Genomic DNA, 27,180 nt, shown 5'->3' on the forward strand with positions numbered 1-27,180 from the left:
TAGTTCTGACTGACGAGCGCTTTGCCCAGCTGGAATCATCGCGAAAATTCTCCCAGACCCGTGACGTCACTAGCAGCCGCCGCCGCTGATTGGACGGATTTTCAGCTTTACTAGAACGCTCGCGAACATTCCGTCGTTTATGTGTAAAGCTGCTCGGTGATTGGCTGGTCTGCAGGGAACACTCGGGAAAGTTCGGGAGAATTGCTAAGCGACGCAGGCAGCCTGGTGAAGACTGCGATGTGATTGGTTAGAAGCTAGGTGACGTTTCTACACTGTACACACATATATAGACGGCGTGCAGTACGGAGCAGCAGTTACTGATAATACTCGTATATTGATACACGAGCTGCAAAGCGCAACCTCAGCAGAAACGATCACCAAGAAGCTGCGACCTGCACTGATCCACCTGACACTTCCAGCTCACTCATCCTGAGAGAAGATGGCACCTAAAGGAGTGGCGATTGGAATTGACCTGGGCACCACCTACTCCTGTGTGGGGGTCTTCCAGCATGGCAAAGTGGAGATCATCGCCAACGACCAAGGAAACCGCACCACCCCCAGCTACGTGGCCTTCACTGACACAGAGAGACTGATTGGAGACGCTGCCAAGAACCAGGTGGCACTCAACCCCCAGAACACAGTGTTTGATGCCAAGAGGCTGATTGGCAGAAAGTTCCAGGATCCGGTTGTGCAGTCTGACATGAAGTACTGGCCCTTCCAGGTGGTGAGTGATGGGGGAAAGCCCAAGATGAAAGTGGAGCATAAAGGAGAGCAGAAGACGTTCTTCCCTGAGGAGATCTCCTCTATGGTGCTGCTGAAGATGAAGGAGACGGCGGAGGCTTACCTGGGTCAACAAGTCACCAATGCTGTCGTCACCGTGCCAGCGTACTTCAACGACTCCCAGCGACAGGCCACCAAAGACGCCGGTGTCATCGCCGGACTCAACGTGCTGAGAATCATCAATGAACCTACAGCGGCCGCCATCGCATACGGTCTGGACAAGGGATCCCGTGGGGAGCGCAACGTCCTCATTTTTGACCTGGGAGGTGGCACCTTCGATGTCTCCATTCTCACCATTGATGATGGCATTTTTGAGGTAAAGGCCACGGCGGGTGACACTCATCTGGGCGGGGAGGACTTTGATAACAGAATGGTTAACCACTTCGTGGAAGAATTCAAACGCAAACATAAAAAGGACATTACCCAAAACAAGAGGGCCCTGCGGAGACTGAGGACCGCCTGTGAGAGAGCCAAGCGTACCCTGTCCTCCAGCACCCAGGCAAGCATGGAGATTGACTCCCTTTATGAGGGCATTGACTTCTACACCTCCGTCACCAGGGCCCGCTTTGAGGAGCTGTGTTCTGACCTCTTCCGCGGTACCCTGGAGCCTGTTGAGAAAGCCCTGCGCGATGCCAAGCTAGACAAGTCACAAATCCATGAAATTGTCCTGGTGGGAGGCTCCACACGTATCCCCAAGGTGCAGAAGCTGCTGCAGGACTTCTTCAACGGACGAGAGCTAAACAAAAGCATCAATCCAGATGAAGCTGTGGCCTATGGGGCTGCTGTCCAGGCCGCCATCCTCATGGGAGACAAGTCTGAGAACGTGCAGGACCTCCTTCTCCTAGATGTGGCTCCTTTGTCTTTGGGCCTGGAGACAGCTGGAGGGGTCATGACCGTCCTCATCAAACGCAACACGACCATCCCTACCAAGCAGACCCAAGTGTTCACCACCTACTCCGACAACCAGCCGGGTGTCCTCATTCAGGTGTACGAGGGTGAGAGAGCCATGACCAAGGACAACAACCTGTTGGGTAAATTTGAACTGAGTGGCATCCCCCCGGCTCCTCGAGGTGTTCCCCAAATTGAGGTGACCTTCGATATAGATGCTAACGGTATCCTCAACGTGTCTGCGGTGGACAAGAGCTCAGGCAAACAGAACAAGATCACAATTACAAACGACAAAGGCCGACTGAGCAAAGAGGAGATCGAGAAGATGCTGCAAGATGCCGAGAAATACAAAGCCGATGATGATGCCCAGAGAGAGAAAACCACTGCTAAAAACTCCCTTGAGTCCTACGCCTTCAACATGAAGAGCACGGTGGAAGACGAGAACATGAAAGGGAAGATTAGTGATGAAGAGAAGACGATCATCTCGGACAAGTGTAAGGAGACCATTACCTGGCTGGAGAACAACCAACACGCTGAGAAAGACGAGTATACCCATCGGCAGAAGGAGCTGGAGAAGGTGTGCCAACCCATCATCACCAAGATGTACCAGGGAGGTATGCCAGGAGGAATGCCCGGCTCCAGCGACGGGGCACAGGCCAGAGAAGGGGGCAGATCTGGGCCCACCATTGAGGAGGTGGATTAAGAACTTTGAATCTGTTTGACTTTCTTTTTTTAGACTTTTTCCAAGACTGATAAAAAGACTTCAATTTTAATCATCCAGAAATATTTTCCCTGGAGCAAAACGTTCTAGAAAACCTTCTATATTTACATGGATTTATGTGTTCTATTATTTTATGGAGGTGATTTTTGTTATGTAACTTTTCTGGCATTAATGTTACTTTATCTGTTTATTAGTAGTGACTTTGTTATGTGTCTTTGATGAATAAATAGTTTGTGTTTCTATTACATATTTAGCAGGTATTTTTTGTGTTTATCTCTCAAAGATATAAACCATGGTCTTGTTTTATGCCGCATACATTTATTATATCCTCTGTTTCCAGTAAACACATGTCCGTGGGCAGTGTCTTGTATTATAATATTCACTTGAATATTTTGTGCATTTTTTTTTTTTTACGGAAGCAACCTTGCAAATATTCTTGGTTAAATATTTTGTGTATACAGCTTCTATGCAGACCTATATGTCTCCACAGTTACAGGACTACCAATAAACCCTGTGTAGTCTGATTCTGCAGTCATATTGCTTTATAGCCTCTGCCCCCTCCTTCCTGCATCTAGAGTGTTGTGTTTAGTGCAGGCCCTGAGGGGGCGGTGCATGACGTGATGAATATTTGTGTCATGCTCCGCCCCCTCAGCTCCTGCACCAGACATAAGTATCAGTTTTGCCTGGAGTATTCCTTTAAGTATGCTTTACAATTGTAGTTAAAAAGTTCCTTTTCCAGTTTTTTAGGATTTAGTTGCCCTCTCAGCCGGAGATTATTAATATCTATTGTGATTGTTCCGCAGTCATTGTATTTTAGAGCGTTCCCCCCGCACGGTTGTCTGTTCATTCCCCACATCTCTATTCTCTTCTGACACCTGCGCATAGCATGACACAAGATTTATTCTTTTCACTACTCTATATAGATCATGAACTTACCATCCTGCCATTCTTCTACACACCTATGTCCCAAACCTGCGCTGCAGTTACTCTGCCCTGCTGTTTCTGCTCGTCTCTTAAAGGCGCAGTACACCTACAATGGAAATGTTATAATACAGTGACTATTATACAATAGTATGTAAATGCAATATGGGGGCAGGGATAGTTCATTAACGCTAGTCAGCTTCTCCGCAGCCTGAAATGTCTGATAGCAGAGAGTAACAGATTGTATGTAGTAATAGTATTGTAATCTATCATAGTGTGGTGGGGTGATCTTTCTACACTATATGGACAAAAGTATTGGGACACCCCTCTTAGGGTATGTGCACACACTAATTACGTCCGTAATTGACGGACGTATTTCGGCCGCAAGTACCGGACCGAACACAGTGCAGGGAGCCGGGCTCCTAGCATCATAGTTATGTACGATGCTAGGAGTCTCTGCCTTTCTGCAGGACAACTGTCCCGTACTGAAAACATGTTCTAAGGGCTTATTCAGACGAACGTAAAATACGCGCGTGCAACGCGCGTGATTTTCACGTGCGTTGCCCGTAGCTATATTAGTCAATGGGGCCGTGCAGACATGGCAGCGTTTTTTGCGCAGCGTTGCTCCGTTGCAAAAAACTCACGACATGTCCGTTGATTCAGCGTTTTCAACGCATCACGCACCCATTGAAGTCAATGGGTGCGTGAAAACCACGCATGTCGCACGGAAGCACTTCCGTGCGAACTGCGTGTTTGCGCAACAGCTGTCAAAAGGATGAATGTAAACCGAAAAGCACCACGTGCTTTTCTGTTTCCGAACATCCAAACGGAGTGTCTTTGCGATTAGCGAAGCCGGACAAGCAAACCGAACTTCACCGGGTTCGGGCGAACCCGGAAAAAAAATTATCGGTACGCGACGTCAGGAGATAGTCACTGTCCATGGTGCAGAAAGAGTTAGGCCTCATTTACACGAGCGTGTGCGTTTTGCGCGCGCAAAAAACGCTGCGTTTTGCGCGCGCAAAAGGCACTTGGCAGCTCCGTGTGTCATCCGTGTATGATGCGCGGCTGCGTGATTTTCGCGCAGCCGCCATCATAGAGATGAGGCTAGTCGACGCCCGTCACTGTCCAAGGTGCTGAAAGAGCTAACTGATCAGCAGTAACTCTTTCAGCACCCGCGACAGTGAATGCCGATCACAATATACACCAACCTGTGAATAAAAAAAGATGTTCAAACTTACCATGAACTGCCTGCTTCCTCCAGTCCGGTCTCCCGGCCGTTGCCTTGGTGACGCGTCCCTCTCTCGTCATCCGGCCCCACCTCCCAGGATGACGCCGCAGTCCATGAGACCGCTGCAGCCTGTGATTGGCTGCAGCCTGTGCTTGGCCTGTGATTGGCTGCAGCTGTCACTTGGACTTAACTGTCATCCCGGGAGGTCGGACCGGAGTTATCGGTAAGTCAGAACGTCTTTTTTTTTTTACAGGTTCATGGATTTTCGGAGCGGAAGTCACTGTCCATGGTGCTGAACCAGTTTAACGCTTTCAGCACCGTGGACAGAGACTGTCTCCTGACGTCGCGTACCCGAACATTTTTTACCGGTTTCGGTCAAAACGAGTTTGGCCGAACCCGGTGAAGTTCGGTGCGCTCATCTCGAATTTGACACTCCGTTTGGATGTTTGTAAACAGAAAAGCACGTGGTGCTTTTCTGTTTACATTCAGGAGTTTGACAGCTCTTGCGCGAATCACGCAGTTCGCACGGAAGTGCTTCCGTGCGGCATGCGTGGTTTTCACGCACCCATTGACTTCAATGGGTGCGTGATGCGCGAAAAACGCACGATTTTAGAACATGTCGTGAGTTTTACGCAACGCACGCGCACTGCGCAAAATTCACGCATCGTCTAAACAGCCCCATAGACTATTATAGGTGCGTACGACACGCGTGAAAAGCACGCGCGTCGCACGCGCGTATAATACGCTCGTGTAAATGAGGCCTTAAACTGTTTCAGCACCATGGACAGTGACTACCGATCCCAATAAACATGAACCTGTAAAAAAAAAAAACGAAGTTCTGACTTACCGATAACTCCCGGCGTCTTCCTCCAGTCTGACCTCCCGGGATGACAATTCAGGCCAAGTGACAGCTCCAGCCAATCACAGGCCAAGCACAGCCTGCAGCGGTCACATGGACTGGCGCGTCATCCAGGGAGGTGGGGCCCGATGTCGAGAGGCGCGTCACCAAGGACGCGTCACCAAGGCAACGGCCGGGAAGTTCTCGGTAAGTACGAACTTTTTCTTTTTTTCACGGCATTCACTCTCGAGGGTGCTGAAAGAGTTAGCTCTTTCAGCACCTTGGACAGTGACGGGCGTCGACTAGACTCATCTCTATGATGGCGGCTGCGCGAAAATCACGCAGCCGCGCATCAGACACGGATGACACACGCAGCTGTCAAATGGTGTTTGCGCGCGCAAACCGCCGCGTTGTTTGCGCGCGCAAAAACGCAACGCTCGTGTGAATCCAGCCTAACAAGTCTGTTCCTGACATTTCTTCCCTCCTAGATATTTCAGAATCAACTGTGAGTGATATTATTGTAAAGTGGAAGCGTATAGGAACCACAGCAACTCAGCCACGAAGTGCAGACCACGTAAAAATACAGAGCCGGGTCACCGAGTGCTGAGACGTATGGTACATAAAGGTCGCCAACGCTCTGCTGACTTAATAGCTGCAGAGTCCAAACCTCCTCTGACATAATAAATAAAAATAAAAACTGTGGCCGAGAGCTTCATGTCATGAGTTTCCATGGCTGAGCAGCTGCATGCAATCCTTCGACTGGGGGTTCATATGTCATGATCAAAATGCGTTTCTTTTTTTTTCTCGCTATTTGCTGCAAAACAACGCCATTTTGCTGTGATTCAGTTTTAAAATAAATCACGATAATACCAGTTTTGCTGCGGTCGCGGCAAAAAAAAACAACATTTTGACTGCGACGTGTGAACCCAGCCTTACATCACCAAGCACAATGGCAAGAATCGGATGGGATGGTGTAAAGCACGCCGCCACTGGACTATGAACAGTGACGTAAGGGGGTTCCCCAGACATAGCGCATCAGGTAGCAATCTGCCCGGGAGGGGGGGGGGGGTGTTGGGCAGCGTAGCCCACTGTATAACTATACAGTATGACACGTTTCAGCTTTCTTTTGGAGGACTCCTGACGTCTAGTATACCTCTGACAGGAGACTACAACCTGATGTGAACAGGGCCTTACAACGGCGTTATGCAGCTTCTATGCAAAGTGGATACAAAGAAGCTGCAACGCTAACTCGGTACGCCATTTTTAATGAATGTATATTACAAAAGTGCTTATAATAACAATATACATATAATACAATAATAATAAAAAAAATGCTGTGATGGTTTACACAGCCTTTACGGGGTTAAAGGAGAAGGCGCGTTACAAGCCATTTACAGGTCTGTATCCCATTGGGCTGCCTCTTGGATGACACCAGGCTCTGCACCGACACACCGCCCCCTCCCACGCATCGCTCCATTCATAAAGAAATATCAGTGCGCAGAGCCAAGGATAAGTAAACATCTCACCAGGACTGCACACAGAGAGACGAGACAAAAAGAGACAGATTAGACAGCTCGGGAGTATGTCACATCACGGATAGAGACCGCTAGGGAAAAGAAGAACAGGTAGCAGCGCCGTACGGAAGCGGTCGTATAGAAGTAGTGTAATAATTGCGCTCCTCTGCCGTCACGTCAGAACATCTGTATCACTTCTCCGCCTTTATTTATCTCACTTTATGCAATTACATTTCCATATTAACCCCCGCAGTACATGCAGACCTCTCCGCTGCGGGCAATATAAGGAATTTGGAGCCTTGTAGACGATCACTGGCCACCTGTTGCATGCACCTATAGATTATATTGTATATGGTCGGTCACCAGGTGTGTGGGCACATTAGAGGGATAGCTGGGGCTTACGTAGCATCGTATCGTGTATTGATGTGACTGCGGCACCACGTTCGTGTATTACCGAGAGGTCATCTTCATGTGTTAGTATAAGGACAGGATGGTGATCGCTGGACTTCACGTTATTTTGCTCCTGGTCGCGGTCGCAGGTAAGCCTGCCTTTTATTTTCGTATTGTAGGGGATTTATTTTTTTTATTACCTGTTCGTTATCTCCTTTTTCCCAACCCCCCCCCCCTCGTCTGACCTCACTAACCATTTCCTGTATTGAGATGCTGTTGCCAAGGAAACACAAAAACGTCATCCCCGGGCAAAATCTAATAAGTTCAAGTGCATTATCTTCTGTTTTGTACGTGTGGAGTGACAGCATTGAGATGAAAGAAGTCACGTTGTATTATCACGGTCAAGGGTCGAAACTATAATTGTGTGTCGGTAAAAAAGCACCATGGAAACCAGGGATGAGATCTGCAATCCAGGAGTTGATGAACTACATCTCCTGAGATGCAACGGGTAGAAGTAATATTCCCGCGTGGCCTCTTTATATCCACCATCGCGTAATCCTAGGTGTCAACCCAACTATTATCAATGCCGCGCACACGGACCATGTATGTCAAGACAGAAGTCCTATGGGGTCTCTATTATGGGCCTTTAGGCACTCTGTGTGCCACCGTCTGGTGAGGCGCCATATTATAGACTAGACGCAATACTTCCGGAGAAACTCTTCCGTAATAGGTCATGCGATGGAGCATGCCGTGAATTTTTCTTGCAGATTTTCACGGAATCCATTGCACATGAAAGTAAAGTATGGGGCAAAAAATTCTACGGCCGCCATATTACAGATTCGTACATCGCAGATCCGTAATACGGCCATGTTCATGCGTTGCTTGAGCTATATTGTGTCTCCGTTCACTACCAGAGATGCAAAAATTCTGCTGATTTCCTGTTAGCTCTCAGCATGACGTCAAATTTTTTAGCAGGCTCAATGTCTACTACACAGAGAATGCTTCCTTGCATTCTGGGAGAAGTAGGGTTTACATTAGGGTTTTGCCGTAGAGAAAAAATACGAAAATGCATTTTCTTGAAGTAATGTCTATCTACAAAAAAAGCGGCACAGCCGGCAGCCAGCTGAAATTTTCCACAGCGCGTGGATGTGATTAGTTGAAACGCTCATCCACTTTGCGCCTGCTGTATTCCGATGCGGATTTTCCACAGAGATCAGAAAAACCCCTGATCGCCGTCAGTTAACCCCACGTATGCTGCGTTCAAAGCGGATTGTGGAATATGATCGTTCCATAGCATGTGAACGGGTTGCAAAACTCCCACTCACATGCATGGGATACGGGTACTAATCGTCAGATTTCCGACAAGTGTGAATGGGGCCCAAGAGTCTTCTACTAAACTGACATATGACATATACGTCTCCTGATGATGAAGTGTCTCATTGCAGTGCAAAGTCGCTGTCTCTCAAACCTGGATTGTGTGATGAAGAACAGAGAAATGTGTCCTCCTGGCAGCCAGAAATGTGGCCCCTGCATGCCCAACTTTGAGGAATCTACATTTGGTAAATGTGAATTAAAAGGTATTATCAGTGCTACCGTAATGTTATTCTGGTCTATAGGGGGCAGTTTTATAATAGTGTATTTTTGTTTGTGGGTTCAGTCTGATAGCAGTTATATTAATATCCATAGGGTCCAGTATGAGTTATATTCTAGTCTATAGGAGCAGTATTATAGTAGTTATATTCTAGTCTATAGGAGCAGTATTATAGTAGTTATATTCTTGTATATAGGAGCAGTATTATAGTAGTTATATTCTTGTATATAGGGGGCAGTATTATAGTAGTTATATTCTTGTATATAGGGGGCAGTATTATAGTAGTTATATTCTTGTATATAGGGGCAGTATTATAGTAGTTATATTCTTGTATATAGGGGGCAGTATTATAGTAATTATATTCTTGTATATAGGGGGCAGTATTATAGTAGTTATATTCTTGTATATAGGGGGCAGTATTATAGTAGTTATATTCTTGTATATAGGGGCAGTATTATAGTAGTTATATTCTTGTATATTGGGGCAGTATTATAGTAGTTATATTCCTGTATATAGGGGGCAGTATTATAGTAGTTATATTCTTGTATATAGGGGCAGTATTATAGTAGTTATATTCTTGTATATAGGGGGCAGTATTATAGTAATTATATTCTTGTATATAGGGGGCAGTATTATAGTAGTTATATTCTTGTATATAGGGGGCAGTATTATAGTAGTTATATTCTTGTATATAGGAGCAGTATTATAGTAGTTATATTCTTGTATATTGGGGCAGTATTATAGTAGTTATATTCCTGTATATAGGGGGCAGTATTATAGTAGTTATATTCTTGTATATAGGGGCAGTATTATAGTAGTTATATTCTTGTATATAGGGGGCAGTATTATAGTAGTTATATTCTTGTATATAGGGGGCAGTATTATAGTAGTTATATTCTTGTATATGGGGGCCGTATTATAGTAATTATATTCTTGTATATGGGGGCCGTATTATAGTAATTATATTCTTGTATATAGGGGGCAGTATTATAGTAGTTATATTCTTGTATATGGGGGCCGTATTATAGTAGTTATATTCTTGTATATGGGGGCCGTATTATAGTAATTATATTCTTGTATATAGGGGGCAGTATTATAGTAGTTATATTCTTGAACGTAGGAGACAGTATTATAGTAGTTATATTCTTGTATGTAGGAGACAGTATTATTGTAGTTATATTCTTGTATATTGGGGCAGTATTATAGTAGTTATATTCTTGTATATTGGGGCAGTATTATAGTAGTTATATTCCTGTATATAGGGGGCAGTATTATAGTAGTTATATTCTTGTATATAGGGGCAGTATTATAGTAGTTATATTCTTGTATATAGGGGGCAGTATTATAGTAGTTATATTCTTGTATATGGGGGCCGTATTATAGTAGTTATATTCTTGTATATGGGGGCCGTATTATAGTAATTATATTCTTGTATATAGGGGGCAGTATTATAGTAGTTATATTCTTGAACGTAGGAGACAGTATTATAGTAGTTATATTCTTGAACGTAGGAGACAGTATTATTGTAGTTATATTCTTGTATATAGGGGGCAGTATTATAGTAGTTATATTCTTGTATATAGGGGCAGTATTATAGTAGTTATATTCTTGTATATAGGGGCAGTATTATAGTAGTTATATTCTTGTATATAGGGGCAGTATTATAGTAGTTATATTCTTGTATATAGGGGCAGTATTATAGTAGTTACATTCTTGTATATAGGGGGCAGTATTATAGTAGTTATATTCTTGTATATAGGAGCAGTATTATAGTAATTCTATTCTTGTACAGAGGAGGCAATACTGTAGTAGTTATATTCTTGTATATAGGGGCAGTATTATAGTAGTTATATTCTTGTATATAGGGGCAGTATTATAGTAGTTATATTCTTGTATATAGGGGCAGTATTATAGTAGTTACATTCTTGTATATAGGGGGCAGTATAATAGTAGTTATATTCTTGTATATAGGAGCAGTATTATAGTAATTCTATTCTTGTACAGAGGAGGCAATACTGTAGTAGTTATATTCTTGTATATAGGGGCAGTATTATAGTAGTTATATTCTTGTATATAGGGGCAGTATTATAGTAGTTATATTCTTGTATATAGGAGACGGTATTGTAGTTATATTCTTGTACATAGGGGGCAGTATTATAGTAGTTATATTCTTGTATATAGGGGCAGTATTATAGTAGTTATATTCTTGTATATAGGGGGCAGTATTATAGTAGTTATATTCTTGTATATAGGAGCAGTATTATAGTAATTCTATTCTTGTACAGAGGAGGCAATATTATAGTAGTTATATTCTTGTATATAGGGGCAGTATTATAGTAGTTATATTCTTGAACGTAGGAGACAGTATTATAGTAGTTATATTCTTGTATGTAGGAGACGGTATTGTAGTTATATTCTTGTACATAGGGGGCAGTATTATAGTAGTTATATTCTTGTATATAGGGGCAGTATTATAGTAGTTATATTCTTGTATATAGGAGCAGTATTATAGTAGGTATATTCTTGTATATAGGAACAGTATTATAGTAGTTATATTCTTGTATATTGGGGGCAGTATTATAGTAGTTATATTCTTGTATATAGGAGGCAGTATTATAGTAGTTATATTCTTGTATATAGGGGGCAGTATTATAGTAGTTATATTCTTGTATATAGGGGCAGTATTATAGTAGTTATATTCTTGTATATAGGGGTAGTATTATAGTAGTTATATTCTTGTATATAGGGGTAGTATTATAGTAGTTATATTCTTGTATATAAGGGCAGTATTATAGTAGTTATATTCCTGTATATAGGGGGCAGTATCATAGTAGTTATATTCCTGTATATAGGGGGCAGTATTATAGTAGTTATATTCTTGTATATTGGGGGCAGTATTATAGTAGTTATATTCTTGTATATAGGGGCCAGTATTATAGTAGTTATATTCTTGTATATAGGGGCAGTATTCTAGTAGTTATATTCTTGTATATAGGGGCAGTATTATAGTAGTTATATTCTTGTATATAGGGGTAGTATTATAGTAGTTATATTCTTGTATATAGGGGTAGTATTATAGTAGTTATATTCTTGTATATAAGGGCAGTATTATAGTAGTTATATTCCTGTATATAGGGGGCAGTATCATAGTAGTTATATTCCTGTATATAGGGGGCAGTATTATAGTAGTTATATTCTTGTATATTGGGGGCAGTATTATAGTAGTTATATTCTTGTATATAGGGGCCAGTATTATAGTAGATATATTCTTGTATATAGGGGCAGTATTCTAGTAGTTATATTCTTGTATATAGGAGCAGTATTATAGTAGTTATATTCTTGTACATAGGGGGCAGTATTATAGTCATTATATTCTTGTATATAGGGGCAGTATTATAGTAGTTATATTCTTGTATATAGGGGGCAGTATTATAGTAGTTATATTCTTGTATATAGGAGCAGTATTATAGTAATTCTATTATTGTACAGAGGAGGCAATATTATAGTAGTTATATTCTTGTATATAGGGGCAGTATTATAGTAGTTATATTCTTGTATATAGGGGCAGTATTATAGTAGTTATATTCTTGTATATAGGAGGCAGTATTATAGTAGTTATATTCTTGTATATAAGGGGCAGTATTATAGTAGTTATATTCTTGTATATAGGGGCAGTATTATAGTAGTTATATTCTTGTATATAGGGGCAGTATTATAGTAGTTATATTCTTGTATATAAGGGGCAGTATTATAGTAGTTATATTCTTGTATATAGGAGCAGTTTTATAGTAGTTATATTCTTGTACATAGGAGGCAGTATTATAGGCCGTTTTTGGAGCCGTTTTTCTTTTGAGACAATGATAAACGGCTTCAAAAACGGCTCAAGAAGTGTCATGCACTTCTTTTTTACGCGCCGTTTCTAAAAACAGCCGCGTACAAAACGCCCCGTCGGAACGGAACGCCATTTTTCCCATTGAAATCAATAGGTAGATATTTGGAGGTGTTAAGCCTCCGCAACTTTTGCTGTTTTTCGCGCCGTTTACAGCCCGAAAAACGGCTGAAAATAAGCCATGTGAACATACCTTAATAGTAGTTATATTCTAGTCTATAGGGGGCAGTATTATATATATTCTTGTATATAGGAGCAGTATTATACTAGTCATTGCGTGTGAAATAAAATTCTTGCTTAATATGTGATATTTGTTTTTTTTGTTAATTCCAGAATATTTTAAAAAAAAGTGACCTTTATTTTTTTTGGCCTACCCTTCCCTCACTTCTCATGATGATAGCTCATGCACAGTGAACTACTCAGCAGGGGGCGACTGTGAGCACAGGAGAAAGTGTCTCAGGGTAACTAGAATATGACATTTGTGCCAAAATCTGAGGAATTTTTTAGTTTCCTCTTTAGTTAACCAGGGAACGCCAACTGGAACCACAATGTAAATATCAGTTGGGACCAATTGCTTTTTCCTCCTCATAAAATCTGTATACTACAGTGTACATAATGGATTATACTCTTACTACAGAGCTGAACTCAGGGTGCTACGGGGATCTAAGTCCAGTTCACTTGAACCCTGGGGTTTCCAGGTCTTGCGGCCATAATATGGACTTTGAAACGTGGCAACATACAACGACTCAATGAGAGCCGAATATTTAGTACCAAGATCTGATCCTATGTTGCTGTAATACGGGAGCGTGACTAAAACCATTGCACCAGAACCGCTCAATATTTTTGCATTTCTTTCGTTCAGCAGGCAGGAGATTGAAGTTCATGGGGCCGGATTCAGTGATTGACTTTATCCATGAATACAGGATGAGCAAAGGATATAGAATAATCCCAACAGGGACAGGTAAATATAAAGGAATAATATTAAAGCAGACCGGTCATTATAATATTTTTATCATACAGGTGTATATATTTTTCTTTGTAAAACATCTTATTAGGGGATTGTGACATCTCATCCTCCAGCAGCCTGTAGTTCCCGGCCTGTAGGCTCCCTATAAATGTTCCGAAACCTCCTCAGTCCCCAAAAAATCTAGAGTAAGACCCCGACTGCGGGACTAATTACCCAAACTAACAGCGTCATAGGTTTTCAGAAAAACAGTCATCATAGGTCCCTTACACTACAGTGAAACTGGCGTAATACATTTTACAGAATAGATTACTTGGGCCAACTTTATAAGATGCCAATCAATCATTAACATGTCTAACCTCAGGAGTTGTGTCTTCCATCTGTTTTTGTGCTGCCATTTCATCCTCATCTACTTTCTCTTGCAGAGCCCACCACCACCACGACGACCACCACCACCACCGCCGCCGCATCCCCGCATCTTACTTCTACTGGAGATAAACCCGAACTTCTCCAAAGTAGCTCAGATGCCCAATCACTGCTCGTCTCTACATTACCACCACAGATGGAAGATAGAAAACTGGGCAGGATGAGGAAGAGCGAGATGAACCAGACAATGTCTCTAAGTACTTACTGCTCTATGCGGTTCATTTATGGAAACAAAATATTCTATGAAATGGAGTCTGAGAGAACTTAAAGGGGTTGTCTAGGATTGAAAAAACATGGCTGCCTTCTTCTAAAAACAGCACCACACCTGTGCACAGGATGTGTGTGGTATTGCAGCCCAGCTTCATTCACTTCAATGGCGCTAAACTGCAAAATCTGACCTAACCCACGGACAGGTGTGTTTCTGTTTTTGAAAGAAATCAGCTATGTTTTTCTAATCCTGGACAACCCCTCTAAAAAGAAGGTAGTGGCAGCGGAGTAGCCTGGCTTTCCTTCTTCTGGAAAAATGTAGTTTGCTGACTTAGCCCTGTACTTCAGTACCCTGGCTAAAGCAGAGTGTGAGTGTGCGTGTGTTACAGCTTGTATTATACTCCAAAGCTGCATTTACAAATCTACTGGTTGTTATTGGAAACAGTCGACATGCTTGTTGACAGACACGCCCATGACAGCTTAGTTTAGCTCCTATAAAGCAGGGGCAGTTCGTTTTTTCCTACATCAGATGACTGTACATTGTCTGGTGTAAAGACTACTCTTCCCAGAATGCAAGCAAGTAAAGCTGGAGGAATTTAACTCTGAAGCCTACAGAATTGTGAATACAGCTCTGAATTATACTACAGGCTGTAACACAGGATCAACTTTATGTAGACAAAATGCAGATGCTGCAATACCACACACAGTCTATAAACAAGAGAGTGGCGCTGTTTCTGGAAGTAACCAGCCATTTTTTCTAATCTCATACAACTCCTTTAATAATCCAAACCCTGGCAAAATAATTCCTGTGTTCTGTTTCAGCTCTGATAGTCATCTGCAGCCTGACCGCTATGTCTGGAATACTTGTTGTGGCTATGTGTTGGTACAGGTATGTAATGCAAAGGAGAAAGGGTATTACATACAGGTTAATGTAATAAAGTCACAGCCTATAAATTTAAAAGCCAAACCATTCACCCATCTGGATACAGCACTGTTTCGGAGTTGTTGCTCCTCATCAGTACAGGGTGGATTTCTGGCAGAGTGAGATGGGTTAATAACCAAGAACTGCTTCAAAGGCACCTGACTCAGCCAAACATAAGTCAGAGTTGACTGTACACTGATGAGGAGCAACAACTCTGAAACATTACTCTAACCAGATGGAGGACTGGTCATGTTTCAAGGCTCTATAAAGGGTTGGACATTGACTTACAGGGTTGTCACCTATAGGTGGCACTAGAGAGCTGGTATGGAGAGCACTATCTTCTGGAGAGCCGTTTTATGGTGTAAGGCCCCCATGCACACGACCATAAAAATTGTCTGCAATTACGGACACCTTCCCGTTTATTTACAGGAAGGTGTCCGGGCCGTTGAAAGCCGCTGCAAAAGATGGGACATGTCCTGTCTTTTGCTTTTTACGGACCGTGCTCCCATACTAAGTATGGGAGCACGGGCCGAAAATGCAGATGGCTGTCCGCGGCCGCAATCACTGGCAGGGATTACGGGCACGGCCATGTGCATCAGGCCTAAGACATCAACCTGGTCATAGACCTCAGATTTCCGGTCCTGTCAACTTAAGGGGCTGCTAACCAGTCATCCTATTTCCAGTCAACCCTCTGGCCTGGAGACCAGCAGCCACTTTTCTCCCTTCTTTAGTATAACATCAGTGTTAAATGGGAACATCGAGGGCGATTGCTCAGCAAACAGTTATCCTATATATATGGCCAGCTTTAGTGTTCAATATATATTCTATAGACATTATTTTACAATGCTAGATACCCATTAATCTTGATCTCTGCATGTTTATTAAGGTTACAGAAAGAGGTGCGGCTGGCACAAGAGATGGCATATACAGCATATAAAGGCAGCAGGCAGCACCCATGCCACACGGTAAGCCATAGTCCACACTGAACAGTCTGCTGAATTACTGCCCATAAAGCACTATAGTGAGGGTCAGAAGTGAGCAGCACCGAGTCTGAATGGGAGCACATGGAAGCCGTACGGCCATTCATGCTGTATGGTGATGGAGCATTCGGTTGTTCATACAGAATTAGACAGAAAAATCCTCTCTATGCTGCCATATGGAGTGCCAGTAAAGGCCCCATGCACTAGAATATGAGACCTATTGCGTCTCCATATAAACCGGAGCTATGATACGGCCATGTGCATGATGTTGTAGCGAAGACACAAACTACGTAGGCAGGGCGTGGTAAGGAATATGCTGGCAGTGTTCAGCAATGCAGCCTGGCGCCATGACTCCAACGTTCATCAGGTTAACATCAGCATGGAGTTTGTGCGTCTGCCCAAATACTAGGGTGAAGTCTTTAATATTAGTCTCTAGATAAGATAGTGAGTCCTTCTGTATCGCATGGCTCTTTGCTTAGCATTAAAGGGATTTTCTGGAACATCGATGACCTAGGTTTCTTATATTTTATTAATATCAGGCCGACTCCTGGAATTCCCACCAATCGGCTGATTAAAGGGGCCGCAGTGCTCCTGTAAATTTGGGAGTGGCTATGCGCCTGGTACTACAGTTCAGTCCCATTCACCTCAATGGGACTGAGCTGCAAATAGCCTCAATAACAGACACAACCGCTACCAAATGTAAAGCGCTATACCTAGTCAGCAATGAAAACGCAGAGCGCACCGGAGCCACTTCAATCAGCAGATCGGTGGAGGTGCTAGTCGTTAGACCCCACCGATGTAATATCGATGACCTGCCCTAAGGATAGGTCATCAATATCAATGTTCCAGAAAACCCATATAACCAACGTGTCATTGCCATGGATAATAAATGAGAAGATTCACTATTTTGTTTTCCTTTCCACAGTCAGCAGATCAGATGTCTCAGTATAAGCAACATTACAGCGCTCAGAAGAAGCACTACCAGGCACAGGAGAGGTAAGGGGCAGGATGCGGATGAATGTCCAGGAGCGGCATGTTTCTACAAATGCCCATCCAGTGGTGGTTCATGGTCTTCTACTTGCCCATTACTCCCTACAGCTCAGAAAAGAAACCTTGCCAGCAGCTGTCCACTGACTCGGAGGCAGATGGTGAGGAATTTGCCATCTACGAGTGCCCTGGACTCGCCCCGGTGTGTAAAGTATCATTTCCCTGCCCTGAAAAACAACACTATAGGGCTTCGTTCAGATGGCTGCAACGTGCCCACATTTTAGTGCCTGTACAACGGGCGCAAACCCGGACTCCCAATGGTTCAAGTGAACCAAATAGATCACCATAGGATTCTTATGATTTAAAGAGAACCTGTCCCTAGGTCATATAAGTAGTGTGAAGGATGATTTATTTGCTTATATTCTCTGTATGAAATTACATTGTGAATTATCAAGCAGGAGGCCGAATTACTAAGATATGTATTATGTGAAAGTGATGATAATGTTTAAATGATTTAGTTTCGTGCAGCAGCCATCTTGTCTGGAGTTCCCATCTTGGTTCTTTTGTAGTGAATAGAAAAGTCATTGTTCCTTTAATACAAGTAATGTTGATTTCGTATGTTTTATCTTTGACCTTGGTTCCCATGAGAAGATGGACAGGGAGTGAGATGGGAGTGAGATGGGGGGATGGCAAGTATGCGTGAGGGAAGGTCTCCCCCCATCTCCACGAGGACATTCTGTCCAAAAGAGAGATAAGAAACCTGTAAACATAATGTGTGAAGAATTATAATGATGTATTTTATTGTATGCTTTTTACTGAATAACAAATATTGTTACATTGTCTCTGATTGGTTTACCTCAAGCCTACACCCCTTCTGAATTTCAGTTTAACAGTTTGAGTTTGGTAATAAATCCTTCAGATGAGAATTTTGAACATTTCAGCGTGTCTGTGTGTTTTCTTCTCGTCTCTCGATATATATCGGTGAAATATCCTAATTAGGATTCTGACTAATGGAGTCTGGCCTTGAGAGTCTGTTGGGACTCGTATAAATTTCAGTCTAATATATTTTGAGCGATGGATTTCCACGACAGTAATGGTGCCGATAAAACCCGGGAAGATTGCACGTCTGATAAGCTGTCACTAGAGAGGTCTGGCGCTTTACATCTGTGAATTACAAAAAACCGCGGTAGGTAAGGAGCTTATTCTTACACCATTCACACATGTATTGCGTAAGCCTTGGAATCCAGCTGTCAGAACGTCACTTCTATGGACGAGACTCCTTAGTCAGTGGGTTGCAAGATGGATCCAAAAAGGTATGTTGAAGCTTTTTGTGTGATGAAGGATTGCAGGTGTGTACGTGATCTTAAACTGTTGATATGAAAGACATGAGAGAATTTTTGCCAGCAAATACATAGTTAACCAGGAAAAATTGTGAGAAGCCTTTGGAATGCAGTGACGTAGCGCATGGCAGAGAGAAGTCGTAACTCACATGTGAAGTATTTGAAATGCAAAGAGTTGTTTTGGACTGTGAGGAAAAAACAAAACTTCTGCTTGCTGCTTTGTTGTAGCGTTATTTGTTATTTAGTTGTGTAAAATTGTTGAGGATTAATAGTTGTTCTGTTACCCGTTTGTCTGGGATTGTAGTTGGGAGGTATTGACTGGTATTGGCTCAGACCCATAGAAAGTTGGATAGTTATGAGTAATATCATGTAGTACCACAGGGGCTTCAATGGTTAAGTCCTGATAATGTAGAATCCAGTGCAAGGAGAAGCAATTGTGTCTATATTGAATTTGCACTCAATACCATTACCCAGTACAATAGGGAAAAACTTTGAATACTGTATTAGAAAATCATTTATATTTTCCTAACGCATTGCCAGACAGTGATATTGTGTGTAAGGGTCCATAAACCAGTTGTATGCATTGCCAGACTGGCATAAGGTGGGAATCAGTACAGACTGATTTCTAGCACATGATAATCCGGCATATACACTTTGATGTAAAATAACATCCAAGTAATTAAGTCTGTAGTAGTATAACATCAGACCGCTGGATTGAATACCGTTGTAATATAACATCCTGTATTCATTGAATGACCCTGACACTTATCCCAGGTGCCACCTGTGTCGTAGTAGTAATTACAGTGAAGGACATTGGTATTGGCTCAGACCCATAGCCCGTAAAGAAATTATCACCAACATAGATAACAACCCCCTAAACTACAACCCACAGAGTGAACGGCTGAGCGGGGAGGATAATATATATATGTTACCAAATATAATTTGCATGTGAAACCATTGCAAAGTGCTAGAGGAAAGAGTTTGGGATATATGTTACATCATGGGCTCTATGAACTGAAAGACACACCCCGGCAGCAAGTGTTCTGCATAAGTGAAGTGACCAACTCCTGCTTGAATCAATGGAGGTTCATGAATGTCGATTGTGTTGAAGAATTTGCTCTTGTAATTATTGATTGGCAGCATTTTGTCTGTTCTTGATGTTCAATCCAGTGAGGGATCAGAGGATCCTACTGCTAGAATGTATGGAGGAACGACTTGTGATATCGTATTGGTAAGACAGTCTAGGAGATAGACTGGTCTGAGATATCTGTCGGCAAACGTGGCCTGTTTGCCTGGAGGTGGGGGATTTACCGGAAATCACCCTACTGCTCTCCGACCATGGGGTCAGGAGGAAGTTGGACAAAGATGCTTTGGGGCACTGGTCCCGGCCAACATTAGAATGAGCAAAAGGAGCTGGGGCTTTAATTATAAAGTATGTGAAGGCAAAATAACACACTGAAAAAAAATTGTTGAAAAGGCTGGCAGCCGTAAGAAGGATGTTTGCATGTGAGAAAGAACAATTTAAATACAGGTGTAAATTTTCATTGGAAGAGTGAAGAAAACGGAGCAGCCAGGTACATTGCAGTGACTAACGTGGGTCAGAACGGGGGGAGTGCAATGTGAACATGTGTGATGTGATGAAACATCAGTGTGATGTGTGTAATGTAACATGTGTGATGTGATGAGACATCTGTGTGATGTGTGTAATGTAACATGTCTGAAGTTTGAAACTAATGGCCACAATAAAAGCAGAACTATATTGTATGTTTCCTATTTTTAACAGCAGTAATGTCTAAAAATGTTAGTGTTTTGTGTATGGGGTTAAAATCAGTTCTACTTTTTTTTTCATTTTTTTTATGGAACGTGTTTTATTTTCGCGCAGCGCAGTCGTCTGTAACTACACCAAGCGAGAAAAATATTACAGCCGGCTGGATCTGTTTGTAGAAAGATAAAAGCTACACTGCAGATTAATGTGTTATAATGTGATAAGATTTATTGTTGGAATGTTTTAATGTTAATTCAAATGTATTAAACTACAGATATTGTGAGACACGGGGTCTTGATGATGTATGTGCCCCCTCTGTTCCCTATTCTTATGTACAGCTTATTGGTTTGCAGTAATTAATATTACCAGATATATTATTTTCTGTGTTATTGAATAACTAATTACAATTGTTTTGTTTTTGTTTTCACACATGAGGCACGTGCTATAGTGCTGCCTAAATGTTATTTTTTTTAAAAATGTGAGATGTTTTACAGGTAAATGGTTGCAGGTCATTTTAAAGATAAAATGTATTTTTGTCAGGAGAAAGTAATCTTTTTTGTTCCAGGCTGTTGTGTATTACAGGGGGTTAAACTAGTGCTCCCCCGATAGAGTGCCTAATCTCATTATGTTAATATGTAGTTTTGAACCCTGCTACATTACTTTCGCAGAGTCCAAATAGGAGGGAATGTTGAAGGGACTGATCAGGTAGTTTTAGTTTTTGTTTTTTGTTCTCCTTTTTACAGGCAATTTTATGACCCCTTCACAGCCAGAGGGAGCTATGCCAAGCACTGCCCTATCCCAGTGGCTGAGAAAGGGTTGAAGATTTCCCAATGGTGAAGGGACTGATCAGGTAGTTTTGTTTTGTGTTTTATTTTGTTTTGAATTAATGAATTTGGTTCTAGGAGATCTACAAAATGTGTATGAGTTTCAAGGAGTAACCCAGATTAAATGTGTATGACAGTAACTTATATTTTGAGGTTTTTCTGTGTACATGGTTCCAGATCCCCCTCCAGCCAATTTACACAGGAGGTGAGGTGACGTCACTCACAGATGAGTCTTTACAGATTTAGATGGGGAGAAGGCAAAACAAAAAAAAAAAATTGTTTGAATATTGTTTATTTTATGCCAGATTTCAGTAACATATTTTGTTTGTTTTTGTATTAATCAGGTATTTACAGGACCTGGTGGGTGGGATTTACAAGTGTTCTGGATCATCAGATAAATGTGGAACAATAAAACTCCACCCTTTTGAAATGTTCTATCTATATGTGACATGGGTTTCCAATGTAAATTTGTAATGTAGACATACTTTATCATATACAGCATGTGTAGAACAGGATACGAGGCACCAGGTAAATTACCCAGAAACCACTCTCACCTTCTTGTTCATCTCAAGGAGCGGAGCTGGAGGTGCTCGCTGAGGCTGTAACCTGGCAGAAGGTAAGACGGCCGACATTTACACTGACTCTAGGTACGCTTTTGGCATCGCCCACAATTATGGGCCCATTGGTAGTAGGAACTTTATTGGATCATTGGGTAAGCCAATTGAGAGAGCAAGAGAAAACAGAACTGACAACAAGGGTATATGCAGCCAGGTGTCAGTAAATTGGCTTGTCCCTGGATACAATAATGCCACCACTAGGTTTGTAGCAGCCGGCATGATGTGCGCACGGCATGACATAGGTAAAACAGCAAAGGTACCTGTGAAAAGTGCAGCCCGGCCAGATTAACAGTCCCAGCGACTGCAGAACATACAACTACCCGAGGTAGAAGTGTATGACGCGGTGCTCGTGTGTGTAGACCTGTTCTCAGGGGGGGCTGAAGCCCGGCCTGTATTTTCCCCACTGCAGACGTTGTGTGTAAGTGACAGGGGAATAGTGTTATCCCAAGTATTGACCTGATGTTTGTACAATACGATATCAGCAGTTCTTCAGATGTTATTCCAAAGTTAGTTTGTTTAATAATTGTATTTAAGAAGTGTTGTGGGAATATTAAATACTGAAGTTAAGTTTTATGTAAAGTTCTGGACCAGCTTTAGCATTGGACTATTAGAGTCATGCGTCAGATAAAAGGTACAGAAGTGGAATATTCCCATTTGAAAATATTTTTAGTTATTTGTTTTTTGTCGTTGTTATTGTGAAAGGAAAATTCTGTGCAGTGTTTGTGTGTGTGTGTGTGTGTATATATATATATATATATATATATATATATAAAGAAGAAAAATGAGTTTGCATGTATCATCTCTAGTTATTGCTCAATGTGAACGTTTGATGTAAAGATGTTATTTGTTAATGTTTTTCTTCAAATTAATTATTTGATTAAGATCAATTAATGTCTATACAATGAAAAAGCTTGTTCTCCATAGGACGAGTCCAACTGGGAGCGGAAGGCGTGAGAACCAGATTCTAACAGAATGTGGACGGATAAGGGAACGTGAACCGGTAAGACCCAAGGCACTCTTGATGGCTTTTGCATTGATGGTGTATGACCTCACATATGCCCCAAGACTGCAAGGATCGATTTGGTAAGATCTAATTGGTATGTCCCAGGCTTTACAGCTGTTGCTGCTAAATTCTGTTAGAGCTGTTTGATTTGCCTACAGAACAGTCCTGGTAGACCGGTGCCAACCTTATCATACCCGCCTCCCACAAAGAGAACAGACCTTGAGAGGCCTCCCCATGCAATACAAATTAGAGTAAGGAAAATTGGTTTGTGACATTTGTCAGATAAACATGTGGAATCTGTGTATATTTTGGTGAGCTGGAAATGTTCCAGGCAATCAGCTCAGATCAATGTACAAATCCTGCTGGAAAGCGTGACACCAAGTGCATATGAAATGTACCCAATAATTACACATCTTCTAGGTGCCCTGTCCATTGGAACAGAGAAGTTTTTCTTATATAAAAGGTGTTTGTTTGTTTGATTTAGTTTAAGGGCCTGACATTGTTATTGTATGTACTTAGAACAACTTTTATAGTACATAGATGTTATCACCAGATTAGTAACAATTGACAAGGGTTGGGGTTCCCCAGAAAGTGCCAGTAAACATGAACTAAAAGATTTTTAATACGATGAACTCCATTACTGAGGTGCGGCAGGCGCAGCCGGAGCCAGTACAACGTGTTTGTCATGAACTGACGGCAGTGTCACAATTCCAAGCAGCCGCCCAGACAAGATAAGAAGACAGATGAGCGGAGGGTTTGTGGGGTCACAATAACACCCCACTAATCCGCCTACGTGGGATCTCACACCAGGCTCACAGCATGAGGTGTTGTGTATAGCCCGGTGACGTAAACTAAAAGAGACGGTGTCTGACAGATGAAAAAGACCAAATCAAGTCCTGATGACATCAGCAAAGATCAAAGTAAGGACCAAAGACCTGAGTGAATCCATCAGCAGTATCAAGTGTTCTAATCAGAAGACAGGAGAAGAAGAGGACGATGATGTACATGACTTGTCAATACACTGGTGCGACCCCACACCCTAACCGGACATTGGTGATGGCATCATATTAGTTGTGGCCCTATTGATATATTGTTTGAGTTTCATAATCATAATATATATAATTTCTGTAATTTAATATGAGAAAAAGGGAGGTTTGTGAAGGATGATTTATTTGCTTATATTCTCTGTATGAAATTACATTGTGAATTATCAAGCAGGAGGCCGAATTACTAAGATATGTATTATGTGAAAGTGATGATAATGTTTAAATGATTTAGTTTCGTGCAGCAGCCATCTTGTCTGGAGTTCCCATCTTGGTTCTTTTGTAGTGAATAGAAAAGTCATTGTTCCTTTAATACAAGTAATGTTGATTTCGTATGTTTTATCTTTGACCTTGGTTCCCATGAGAAGATGGACAGGGAGTGAGATGGGAGTGAGATGGGGGGATGGCAAGTATGCGTGAGGGAAGGTCTCCCCCCATCTCCACGAGGACATTCTGTCCAAAAGAGAGATAAGAAACCTGTAAACATAATGTGTGAAGAATTATAATGATGTATTTTATTGTATGCTTTTTACTGAATAACAAATATTGTTACATTGTCTCTGATTGGTTTACCTCAAGCCTACACCCCTTCTGAATTTCAGTTTAACAGTTTGAGTTTGGTAATAAATCCTTCAGATGAGAATTTTGAACATTTCAGCGTGTCTGTGTGTTTTCTTCTCGTCTCTCGATATATATCGGTGAAATATCCTAATTAGGATTCTGACTAATGGAGTCTGGCCTTGAGAGTCTGTTGGGACTCGTATAAATTTCAGTCTAATATATTTTGAGCGATGGATTTCCACGACAGTAAAAATGGTAACTGACCTGAATAGCGCTGCTTTTCTTTTTTTCCTGGACCTCCCCATTCCAGAGATATGGCCGATTGTTATGTTGGTTCCCTATATGCTAATTTGTTGTAGTTAGCCAACTGGGTGGAGCTAGCTTCCCTGCCTCTGATGCTGACCAATCAGCACGAGGCAGCTTGAAGGTAGTTCACGCCCTTTTGGCCAACTACAGAAAACTAGCATATAGGGAGCCAACACAACAGTATATGACATCTCTGGAACGGGGGCTGCAGGAAGAAAAGAAAAACGGCACAGGACTCAGGGAGATGGCGATATTCAGGTCAGTAAACCAGTTCAAATTATGACCTAGTGGCAGGTCCTCTTTAAGGTCGTTTCCCTGAATTGCGGCAAGTCTGGGTCTTGCTACCGCACTATGGCCGTCTGAACGGGGCCTTGCAGTGTCGCACACCTCCAAAATCATAGAACTGAACGTGTCCTTTTTTTTTTTCCCTCCACAGACCGGAGAGATGGAAATCCACAATCCACTATTTGATCCATCAAAGACCAAGCAGTGAAAACGTACAATGTGGAAATCACGTATCCTACAAGCGACATTTATAAAGTGTATCTGCAGGTGTTCCCTGAATGTGTGCATTAAACGCTCAGTATAGTCAATATGTCGTTATTTCAGTACCCGGCCCTGATCCTACGTAAGATTCTCTTCCATCACTGCTTGAATTGGCTAAATATAAACTTCAAACAACCTCTTCTCAAAATGACCTTATTCCGGGGAGGTGTGGAAAGCGCAACCCTTGTTATTACCGATACGGACATTAAAAAGGTACAGTAAACACTTACACGGAGCGCAGATTTTATTACGGTTTCTTTTATATTCTAAAATGTCACTTCCATCAGGCCTAAGGATACAGATTTCATATCCTGGGGCAGCTCTTGTGCTCAGTGTCGCCCTCTGCTGAGCTAAACAGCAGTTGTCACTTTTCATGCCTATTGGGACTCACTTCCATATCTCAGATCTGTTTCACTTCTGTTTTTTTTTATGGTGTTTATACTTCTAAATGGATTTAATTTTCCTTTTTTTTTTTTTATGCGCAACATACACCAATGGATCTGTACAAACACTGCATTCAGCCCAGAGAAGTCTTGATTTCAGAAACGCATGTTCCATTTTTGCATACCTCACCTGTGCTTATTTGTTCCGTATTTTTTTACATCCATATTTAAAGGGGCTTTCTCAGCGAATAACCGGTTTCTGCTACTTTAAAATGTAAAGAGAGTTACTTATATATAGATAGCTGCTCCAGCAGTCCGATACGCAATTCCCCGTTATCAGCTCTGGTCAGGTGACTACATCAGCGCCGTCTCTTTACTGGTAGTCAGTGGCTAAGACCATGTGTCCTCAACATCTGTCCTGTACACGCCCCCCCCCTCCCCCAGTGGTCAGAACATCATACCCTGATGTGTTGCCGACACAGGACGAGTATGCTCGTCCTGAGCGGCGAGCACTTCGCGCATTAGGACGAGCATACTCGTCCTGTGTGACAGCCGTCCCTGCCGTCTCTGTGTGTGCGATCGAGAGCGGGGCAACGGCTGTAATACACAGCCACGGCCCCGCTCTGACAGCGGAGAGGAGAGAAACATCTTCTCTCCGCTGTTAACCCTTTGAACGCCGCGATGACAGCTGATCGCGGCGTTCAAAGAGAGGGGACTGCACATTGATCGCGTCACAGAATATAACTGTGACGCGATCAAAGCCCACAACTCGTATGGCCAGACAGCCCAGGGTCCAGTGAAGGACCCCAGGGCTGTCTGAACATATTTCCTGTTGTTAGGGCATACTGAGGTATGTCCTAACAACTGCCTGTGTACGATCAGTAACAGGCTAATGTACTGGCATATAGATCTATGCCAGTACATCACAGTTACAAAATAAAAATCAAAATGATAAATCCCTTTATGGGATTAACAAAAAAAGTTAAATGAATGTAAAAAAAAAATAATGGTAAATAAATAAATAAAAAGTCAAAAAAATACAGAGAAACACACATTTTTTATAATAAATAAACTTTTTAAAATATAAGTCCCAAAACATGAAATAATATAGACATATTTGGTATCGCCACGACCGTAACAACCTGTACAACAAATGTATAACATTATTTATGATGATCGGTGTATGGTGTAAAAAAAAAAATATTAAAACTGCTGCGCAACTGCTTTTTTTCTTCATTTTAATCTAATTAAAAATTTATAGAAATTAAACGATAATGTATTTGTACCAAAAAATGGTACGTACATAAAGTACAACTCGTGCCGCAAAAAACAATGTCTCATACAACTATGTCGTACAAAAAATAAAAGCGTTATGAGCGTCGGGATGCAAAGAGGGAAATGTAAAAAAAATTGCTCTGTCCTCAAGGCTAAAATTGGCCGTGTCCTTAAGGGGTTAAATACAAATCCTGCTTGCGAGCATCAAGAGGAGGAGAGGGAGGGGTTGCGGCTGCACGTGACGTAATTGACATGGCCTCTGAAAGAAGAC

The 27,180-nt window shown here is 42.0% G+C and overlaps 2 protein-coding genes across 4 annotated transcripts; both read left to right on the forward strand.

Moving 5' to 3' along the window:
* Positions 1-34: 34 nt before the first annotated feature.
* Positions 35-25,298, forward strand: LOC142659845 (neural proliferation differentiation and control protein 1-like). 3 transcript variants are annotated; one of them, XM_075836363.1, is made up of 9 exons: positions 35-258; positions 8,726-8,857; positions 13,623-13,721; positions 14,150-14,347; positions 15,180-15,246; positions 16,166-16,244; positions 17,185-17,255; positions 17,358-17,448; positions 25,142-25,298. In XM_075836363.1, the coding sequence occupies exons 2-9, from the start codon at positions 8,761-8,763 to the stop codon at positions 25,196-25,198; spliced, it is 759 nt and encodes a 252-aa protein (XP_075692478.1). In that variant the 5' UTR covers positions 35-258; positions 8,726-8,760; the 3' UTR covers positions 25,199-25,298. The 3 variants fall into 3 exon arrangements, with proteins under 3 accessions (XP_075692478.1, XP_075692476.1, XP_075692477.1); XM_075836361.1 differs by lacking the exon at positions 35-258 and adding an exon at positions 6,861-7,429; XM_075836362.1 differs by lacking the exon at positions 35-258 and adding an exon at positions 6,861-7,429 and having other exon boundaries at positions 13,626-13,721.
* LOC142659842 (heat shock 70 kDa protein) lies at positions 266-2,634 on the forward strand. The gene has a single exon (XM_075836357.1). It carries the CDS (start codon positions 440-442, stop codon positions 2,369-2,371), a length of 1,932 nt encoding a protein of 643 aa, XP_075692472.1. The 5' UTR covers positions 266-439; the 3' UTR covers positions 2,372-2,634.
* Positions 25,299-27,180: the final 1,882 nt, after the last annotated feature.

This window comes from Rhinoderma darwinii, chromosome 8 (genome assembly GCF_050947455.1).
Source record: "Rhinoderma darwinii isolate aRhiDar2 chromosome 8, aRhiDar2.hap1, whole genome shotgun sequence".
In the NCBI taxonomy this organism is placed as follows: domain Eukaryota; kingdom Metazoa; phylum Chordata; class Amphibia; order Anura; family Rhinodermatidae; genus Rhinoderma; species Rhinoderma darwinii.

What these genes read in the sequence shown, in the direction of transcription:
- LOC142659842 (XM_075836357.1), top strand. Translation starts at nt 440, where the DNA reads ATGGCACCTAAAGGAGTGGCGATTGGAATTGACCTGGGCACCACCTAC.
- LOC142659845 (XM_075836361.1), top strand. Translation starts at nt 7,381, where the DNA reads ATGGTGATCGCTGGACTTCACGTTATTTTGCTCCTGGTCGCGGTCGCA. An exon ending in GCTCCTGGTCGCGGTCGCAG is followed by an intron (nt 7,430 to 8,725) that starts GTAAGCCTGCCT and finishes GTCTCATTGCAG; the next exon opens with TGCAAAGTCGCTGTCTCTCA. An exon ending in AATAATCCCAACAGGGACAG is followed by an intron (nt 13,722 to 14,149) that starts GTAAATATAAAG and finishes TTTCTCTTGCAG; the next exon opens with AGCCCACCACCACCACGACG.